The 9,452-nt window shown below is 31.7% G+C and overlaps 2 protein-coding genes across 2 annotated transcripts; one reads left to right on the plus strand and one right to left on the minus strand.

Annotated features, from left to right (window-relative positions):
* The first annotated feature begins 1,580 nt into the window (after positions 1-1,580).
* Positions 1,581-3,592, plus strand: LOC105773755 (uncharacterized). Its single transcript, XM_012595854.2, has 3 exons — positions 1,581-1,950; positions 2,432-3,195; positions 3,284-3,592. The coding sequence occupies exons 1-3, from the start codon at positions 1,857-1,859 to the stop codon at positions 3,374-3,376; spliced, it is 951 nt and encodes a 316-aa protein (XP_012451308.1). The 5' UTR covers positions 1,581-1,856; the 3' UTR covers positions 3,377-3,592.
* Positions 3,593-8,047: 4,455 nt separating this feature from the next.
* Positions 8,048-9,179, minus strand: LOC105773756 (membrane protein PM19L). The gene is made up of 4 exons (XM_012595855.2): positions 8,797-9,179; positions 8,485-8,704; positions 8,363-8,408; positions 8,048-8,277 (listed from the first exon to the last, which is right to left on the minus strand). The coding sequence occupies exons 1-4, from the start codon at positions 8,921-8,923 to the stop codon at positions 8,200-8,202; spliced, it is 471 nt and encodes a 156-aa protein (XP_012451309.1). The 5' UTR covers positions 8,924-9,179; the 3' UTR covers positions 8,048-8,199.
* Positions 9,180-9,452: the final 273 nt, after the last annotated feature.

Genomic DNA, 9,452 nt, shown 5'->3' on the forward strand with positions numbered 1-9,452 from the left:
CTTGAAGCAGCACCTAAACTGAGCAAAAGAAACGGATTAGAAATCGGTAGATTTTGGGGATTAGATCAGTAATGCATTAGACCCGTAATAGCAATACACTGAACCAAACAAAGGATTAAAGGGGATTAAGTGGGGCCCACTGATTAGGGATGTATTGGCTATGCCAATACACCCAACCAAACATGTTGTAAGTAAATAAATTTTATATTTAAATTTTTAGTTTGGGTAAAATTTTGAATAATTACGGATTCAGCTGAAATAATAAAAATATTTTTAGTTGAAAGTGTTATTTTGTTAATATGTTGAAAACGCTTTCAGTTACAAATTCATTGAAAACCCTTTCAAGTGAAAACTTTTTTATTATTCGATCTAATCCGTAATTTTAAAATTACAGCCAAATCCGATAATTTTTTAAAAAAACACACTGTATTTTGGGAAATTTGCTTATATAGTTTTGAATTGTATCTCTCAATAATTTTTTTATGTTAAAGTGAATGAAAATTTAATGACAACATTACTTATTATTTTATTTGGATCCTTACCGTTAATTAAAAAATGAAAAGGAGGTAATTTTAACAAATGTTTTATTAAACAATGGAAAAAGAAATTATTAATTATCATATTTTTACAATTATATACATTAAAAGAAAAGACAGAAAAACAATAGAAATAAATATAATATGTCAACAATTTACTATATAAATGATTAAATACGTAGATAAAAAAAATCAGTGAAAAAACATACTTGTGAAGAATTCATTGGAACAATAGAGAAAATCAAGTGGCAGGAAGGAAGCAATAGACTTTTTTTTATAAAAATAATACTAAAAAATTAATTAATTACAAAAATGGGATTGAGAACAAATTATTACAAAAACGGGGTGTTTGTTACAGTAATTTGGGTGTCGCTTGATACATTGATGACACCAATAAATTTTAAAAAAGAGTCTGATAAGAAAAAAATGCTAAAAAAAGAAGAAGCTGGTTTGTGATTCAAACAAGACAATACCTTTTTTTTGTATTTAACGCTTTAATGCCTTTTTCCTTGCATTTAACCCCTAAAACCATAGCTTTTTTTTTTATTTAATCAAATGGGTTGAATTAAAAGAAATATTTTTTATACAAATTGACAGCACCAATTAAAATTTCTTTTTTCACTTATTTAGCCTTTCTTTTTCTTGAAAACTTTTTTTTAAAAAGTTTATTGGTGCTACCGACCAATGTGTTAAGCAGCACCTAAAATTAACAAACATTTTTTTTTCGTAATTAATTTGGATCCTACTCTCTTTTTGTAATTAATTAAAATTTTCAACGTCCTCATACATGAATAATGATGATTATATGAATCGAAGTAATACAAATTTATGAGGATCCTAATATACAAAATATTTAATCTTATTCCAATTCGGAATGTCTATAAACCTTGACAATGTAAAATAAAATAAGAATATTTTGCATTGTAACATATATAAGATTTTGATTTCTTGAAATGTTAAACATTCCTTAGACAAAATAAGTATGTGGCTATAAATGATGACAAAATTAAAACAAGACCCACCCACGCCATAAATATAGATTCTCAAAGTGAATTCAAACGGATTCAGGCAAAAGGAGCGGTTTTTTTGAAGGGGATTGAATCACCCTTTGCCTTTTTCTACTCATTTCTCAATGTACAGTCACTAAATATTACCCACTTCTACTACGGTCTTTTCTTGTGTTTTGCCAATACAGCTAGGTTTTCCTTTACCAGTGACTGTCTAGTAGTGGGCAGTAGCCAAATAAGCAAGTAGAGAGAAGGCTGAAGGGGACACACACCCCGCACAAGGTTTGGTACAAAGGGAGGAAGGGGGTCAGTCATGCCATCAGGTGCTAAGAAGAGAAAAGCTGCCAAGAAAAAGAAAGAGCAAGCAGCCAACAACATCAATCCTTCGACTAACAACAACCCACTTGGTACTTTTTGCTTTTTTTTCTTTTAATTTCTGTTTTGGGTTTTGTTTTTTGATGGGCTTTATTTATTTTATAACTTCTTTTTAATTGAATCGTACTTGGTTCTGTATATGCATGTATCATTCAGTTCTTTATTTGATTTGTTGGAGTTCTATAGTTAAACAAATCAGGTTGGTATGTAATGTTAATTTCTAGTTCCTGCCCTCAATTAATTGATGTGGTTGCTTTTCAAAGGGTTTGCCCTCCTTTAATCACTTACTGTTTATTTTGTTTTAGGGTCTTGTGGTGATTTTTAGCGTGTCCTGTATTTTACTTAATTTTTTACCAGAATCCTTGTTATTGGAAGAACTTGTATATGCATTTCGAGTTATAGTGCATTTCCTTTTTAGTATTTGACTATTTTGGTCCTGTTTAGAGGGGATTGGTGAATTTGTTGTTTGCATATTGGTTTGGAATTATTATGATGTTTATCTAATGGTGCTAGGAAACGATGATCCGAGAAGCCAAGATGAAAGGGACAGTGATGGCGGTGATGCTGGTTCCCCTGCATCTCATGATGGCCACAGTCACCAGCATTCATTTGGTCAGGGCGGAGATGAAGAGAGATCACAATCACATCTAACTGAGAAGTCTGTGGAAGAAGCCGCTAAAGATGCAAAGAGCACCGAGAGATCGGGATTGGATGATGTTGATGTTAAAATTGTAAAAGAGTGGGAACCAAACAAGGATCTTGAGAGCACACATGTTTCAATTCAGCATGTTGATCATGATAAGAGCTCTAGTACCAGCAGCAACAGTAGTTCAGATGACGAATCTCAAGCCTTTGAGAAGAAGTCAAATGAAGAAACCTGTAATCTTGGTTCTGATGCGGCCTCGTATAGTACCGAGGATAAGTCAGCTACTGTTTTGTCTGAAGAAGTTCTGACGGTTGCTGAAAATAACACACTTAAGAATGCTGATAGTAATTCTGCAGTGGAGACTGTTGCTGTTGACAATTTGGTAAAGAACATGTCACTTGTGCCAGAGGAGGTGGAATTTTCTGCAAAGAGTTCAGTACCTGATGTGGTTGAATCAGGGATGAAGGAGAATGAAGAGAAATTATTGCCTTCATCAAATGGGGCTTCAGGGGTTGAATTGGAAGGAGTTGAACGAAAAAATTTCCCATCCTCCGGTATTCCTACTGCTGAAACTAGCAATGTTGCTGAAAAAAACCATGCATCCGGGCCCCATGGTTATCCTAAAAAGCAGGTATATCTTCTTCCTATTCTTTTCTACAATTGTGAGTTTGAATATTCTTTATTTAATTTGACTGGATATTTGCTGCATTGGTTCGCAGCCTCTTGTTGCTCCTACTCCACCACCAGTGCGAAGAACCTCATGGTTAAGTTGCTGCGGATTGTTTGAAGTTTTTACTGGTTCTGGGAGATAAATTGAAGGTTCGAGTTATCCATAAAGTTAAAAGATCTATTTTATACTTTCCTTTATAGTTTGCAGTACTGCTAATTGAGATATACTAAGTAGCTCATATTGTTTGTGCATGTGTGGGTGTACGAGAATGCTAGGACTATGAAACTTGAACTTGAGATCTGGAACTTATTGTTTGTCATTTGATTGTTTTTTCAGTTATCTGGTATTCTTTTTCCAATCTGCAATGACCTTGCTTTTAACCTCGTTATCATTTTCTTTCTTTACGGATTCATTTCTTAAAGCCTACAACTATTCATGAATAATTCCTGGTTGATCCAGATAGCTTGATGAATGATGAGAAGGATGAACGGCCTTATGGTGGTCTGTTTAATTGTCTCTCTGGTTAATCGTGTTGTGTAGTACACTGTTTTCCCATTAATCTTTTCATTTTCATCTCATATCATCTGGAGAACTTTTTAAAAGTTTGCTTTTATGTAATGTTGGAGGCTATATGTAAGTCCATTTTCTTCCTTGTTGGACTAAGAGAGTCATGTGCCAATGGCAATTGTGGCATCCATTTACTGAATGAGCCCCTTACATTTATTGTGTCTTTGGAATAGTTGATTTGGTTAAATTGGTGATCAGTTAACCAGAATATTAGGGGATTAAAAATTTCGACTGGGATGGCACTGGATTTTATAATGTTAGTTTGGTTGTCTTCAATTTTCTGGATACTTGATTTTGTTTTGTATTTTCAGCTCCCCCTGTTTAAACATACGTTAGTTGAAAGTCCCAAGTTCTGACCAATATTTCATGAAGTATTCATGTCCAATACATATATGGGCAATTTGGACTATGACCCTCCAATAACTCTTCAAATACATGAAAGATATAATACCATATCCAACGCTCACTCCCTAATCTAAGGCCATAGCTTTTGGGGACAGTTCTAATTTCTTGTGTCTAATTATTTGTTGGGTTTTCTTTTACTACTTTAATTAGTGTGCAACTATGTAGCTAGCTGTTTTCTGTGAAAAATACCCTGATGGATATTATTTTGTGGTGCCCAACACTGATCTCTTGTGCCATTCTGAACATCAACATATGTCACTCAAAAATAATGAACAGACCTAGGTAGGAAAACGGCTCCGAGGCTTTGTAGTAGTGATAATGCTGATGCTGATAGTAGCTGCTAGCTGGTCGTACGTAAGTGGGTTGGCTTGAGTGTGGTAATTTCCTTGAAAGATGCTACAAGGTTTTTCTTTTTGGCCATGTGTTTAGGGGGAAGGGAGTGAAGGGTTAAAATCATGGCAAGTCTGTTGTCACTATAGTGGCTTAGTTGATGATTATGCTTCAAGGTCTGTGAGAGTAATTTCAACAAAACTCATTGAAAACAAGCTTGAACTAAACCCTCATACATAAATCTAGGATTATTTCACCTTTGAGTCCAGATCAATGTATTGTTAATTTAGATAACTGCATTTAATACAAGTCACTTGCTGATTAGGAATACATGAACTATTCAGATTACGTCCTAATATAAGTTATAAGTTAACTTTTAGATGATATAAGTGAGTTAATATTTAATTAAAACCATTGAAGACGTCCATACAAATAAATGTTGATTAAACATTTGGAAATTTTATTAATTCGAAACATTATATAGTAATTTATAGCAAAATTACTACATCAATGTATCATACCTAACATTATAAGATTATGTACATTTGGGGTTTACTTCTTTTACTTTTATTTCTAGAAATTTAGTCTCTTAATTATTCAGATTTCATCTGTTAAATTTGTTGGTGTAATAATTTATGAAATAAAAGAAAAGACAATGTAATAAATTTTAACAATAGTTAACTAAATTTCAAAACCCTGTGAGATATTGATATCCACATTTTTGCTTAATTGGTTCCATTACCCTCGTAAATAAAGTAAAATAGAAATAAAAGTATTTTGGGTGTGGTTGGATGAAAGTATAATTAAATTTTTTTGTGATTATAATGAATTTTAATTCAAAAGTATTAACTGTTATAAGAAATATCAATAATACCTTAAAAATTCTTTGAATTAAAATCAGTATAACATGTTACTTCAACAATATGATTAACAAATATTTAATTTTATCTAATTATATTTATTCTCTAACACTAGAGATCATAAAACACTTCCTTTTCTCCTTCTTTTGGTTAAGCTTCTTATATTATGCTTAACTTTAAAATTTAATCTTCATATTTTACTTTTTTATATAATTTGGTACCTTAATTTTATAATGTTAAGGTAAGAAATTATATTGTTAATCACTCAATTATTAGTAAATTTATTTTTTGATCGTCCAACTATAAAAAGTTACGAAATGGTCACTCAACTATTCGACTTTTTCTTTTGGTTAGTACCCTTTAAATGTCTAACACAAAGATGACGTGGTAGGGGTGTTCAAATGGTTAATCGAACCGAATTACTATTAATCGAATTAATCAAACTTTTTAATCTTTTAACCGTTAACCGAACAGAAGTTTTTCAAAAAAATTAACCAAACCGAAATATTTCGGTTAATTCAGCCAGTTAACCGAAATTTATGTGTTTTTATTTTTTTTAAAACAAGTATAAAACATATAAAAAATTGATAATGTTCATTTGACTGAATTAACATGTAATATATAATAGTCTAATACATATAACATATAACATTATTTACTAAGTTCAATTAGTTACTCGATTTCAAACCCAATTAACTGTTAATTGAAATTCTAAAAAACTTTTAATCAACCTCCGACCGATTAACTGAATTAGATCGGTTCTGTCAGTTAATTCGATTTTAATCGAAGTTTGAACACCCTTATGACATGGTAGCTTTTAGATTATGCATAATAACAAATTTAACCCCCAATATTTATACATTTATTAATTTAATCTTAATTTTTAAAAATTTAACTATCAATGTTTACACATTATCTAATTTTATCCTATTTTTACACGAAAATATAATTCAATATATCATGTAAATTGGAAATAAAAAATAAATATATGTTTCTTAAAAAATTGAATGAGTAATGAGGCCCTTTGAGTTTGCCAAAGATGGTAACAACGATGACAATTACAAGAACAACTCGATTGAATTGATGTGGTTCAAGCACGAATTTTATAAAATCAGTGAAGAGTGAATCAACAAAGACCAAGTCATCTCACTTGTTAATGTTCAATCCAGTGGTATAAAATCGAAGTATCAAGAGAAAAGAACAAAAAAAAAAAGTGAATTATGATTTTGGATTTTAGCATGTTTCCATTTTGGTATAGTTTTGATTAAGCTTAGCTAATAATTTTGTTTTTCTTTAGCTTTTTAGGTGGAAAGGTCACAAAGAAAAGTAGAATTACAAAAAGGCTAAATTACACAATGAGTAAACGTTGAGGGTTCCTCTTAGAATTATGTCTAAATCTTCACAATGTATTTGAGGGTTAAAGTTATTATTATGTCAATTTTGAAAGCTACTATGTCATCTCTCCATTAGCCATTTAAGGGCGGGGATAAAAAAAAGACTAAATTAAATAGTTCGATAACTATTTTGTAATTTTTTATAGTTAGATGACCAAAAAGAAACTTACTAATAGATGAGCGATTACTAGTTTAGTTTACCTATGATGTTATTAGTTACCTTAAAAACTTTATTTTGCTTAAAATACTAGTGAATTATTAAAATATTAACACTTGTTAAAATTCTCTGTTACATTGCTATTAAGTGTTCTTTTTTTTTTAATTTCAATATGCCATACTAGAGAATTTAACAAAAAAAATTATGGTGTTTAGAACTATACCTGAATTTTAATTCTAGAAAAATAAAAAGCTAAATTCTTGAAAATAAAAATTTGGAGATTAAATTCTAAATTTATGAAGAGTATGGAGACTTGGAGTATATTTTGACCTTCAAATTTCAAACTTATAACTAGGCCCAAAACAAATAATTAACCGAATATGAAGCATGGTTCGAGAATCATACTAGTTTATAATAAATATTGTAAAATTTAGTTAACTACATTGTAGGTCAAGATGTATAGAAAATTATTTCTCGACAATAAAATATTTAGATTATTTAACAAGATTAATAAAATAACATATAATTATATTTTAAAATATAAGTCCTAAAAATTAAAATACCATTATTATTATATAAAATAACTTTTAAACTTGATGTAGGAGCACATTTGAAAAGCCAGAGTAATTGGAGTTAGTGTAATTGTTTGTAATTTACTTAATTACTTCGATTCTCCTATTCCTCTAATAATTGGAGACGGTAATTAAACCGCTTTAATTACATTTTAGTAAAATCAACTAAAGTTAAATATATATATAATTACAAATGATTACATCCAAATCCGATTTTTTTTAACAATCTTATGCTTCTAATCATATCTACTCTTCTTTTCACATAAGGTCTAAAACTCCTCCATAGCCCTCCGAACTCAAAAATAAGAGGATAATATGCTTTAACACACTGAAATTCACACACTGGAATCCAAATCCGATTTTTTTTTTTTTAAGCTATGGTCTCCCGTATTACCTTTTTTGGGAATAATTTTCTGCATATTCATCCATACAATTTAGATGTGAAAAAAGCATTTATAATGAAATAATAATAAATATACAACTAGCCATATCGGATATAAACAAATCTTTATGCGAAATCGTTTGGTGTTTCGATCAAACAAGAAGGTCTTTTTATTGTATATTGATATAAAAATCCAATCACACCACAACCAGAAGCAGCCCATCTTCGGCCTCTTTGTACATTTCAAGATTCAAAAGGAAAACACAAAGCTAAAAACTCCTCAGTGATAAAAGACGCATCAAGCACCGCCATGGATTGCTGCTATGTACACAAGTTGTGTTACTGTAAGTATGATTAAAAATGCCTCCATCGTCCTCTGCAAATCAACACATTTCTCACGTTAAACCAACAACAATTTCAATTCTAGTTGTATTGAATGGAAGCTGAATTTTCATTCTTACCAAACGAGCATTCCTGATTTCAAGCTCAATTTCTTTGCAGGCAAATCTGTGAAAAGAATATGTTCTCGTTAGTTTAGAAACTAAGCATTTCAACTGTAAAGATGCTAGAGTTAGAAGCTGACCCCATGGCTAGTAGAGTAAAGGTCCAAGCAACGCCTGCAATCGAAGCTGCTGATGGCAAGCTACTGGCATTCCATGAACGGATATGGTTGATACCGGCTATCGCTGATGCTACACCGACAACTCCGGCTAGCATAGCGAATGTCACAAAGAATCCGGTGGCAGCATTTCCCATGGGAAAGTAGATGGGTGAGAAATGCGCTGGAAGCTTGAATCCGGGTCCTGCAAGTTTGAACCCAGCTTAATTAATTGAAAACAGTTGTATTCTAGTTTGGTAGTTGATATGAAGCAAAGACGGAAAGAAGGTGGCTTACCAATGATGAAGCCATAATCAATGGCTCTATTCATGGACCATGCACCAATGCCTAACACAATGACATACATGCAGAAATTAAGGAACAAAAGCAATGCAGCAGCAGGTTTCATTTGAGTGTTGGCCATTACAATGCCTCCTACAAGCTGATGATCTGGAGATGAAAAGTTGTAGAAAGACAAAAGATCAATCACTGGTACATGTGATTCTGCATTTTGGAGGCTGCTATATATATATATGACATCGAATGAAGGGTTTTGGTTCCTTTCTTGCTAAATCTGCTGGTTTCCAAAGGTGTCCGTAGAGTTGTAAAGAGCATGCTTCATGTTCAAGGCATGCCTTGATAAAACAAACCAGATTCTTGTCTGTCTGGTTTCTTCTAAATTTCAGCTATTCTTTCGAAAGGGTACATTGTTGAAATAAGGTTTGGACAGTAAGTTGATCCTAGGAGGAAAAGTCATATTCTTTACATTCTTTGCCAGTAGATGGACCCATTTCTGCCACATGCAAACTCAGTATCTTCTCTGCTTGTAATTTTCTATAAAGATTAATGTGCCAAATCCATTTCCTACAAAAGCTGTCTCAAACTCTTCTGTAATTAGATCAAGCTTAAGCATAAAACCACTCTATAATTAGCCACCAAAGAACTATCAAGAG

Source organism: Gossypium raimondii, chromosome 6 (assembly GCF_025698545.1).
Source record: "Gossypium raimondii isolate GPD5lz chromosome 6, ASM2569854v1, whole genome shotgun sequence".
NCBI lineage: Eukaryota > Viridiplantae > Streptophyta > Magnoliopsida > Malvales > Malvaceae > Gossypium > Gossypium raimondii.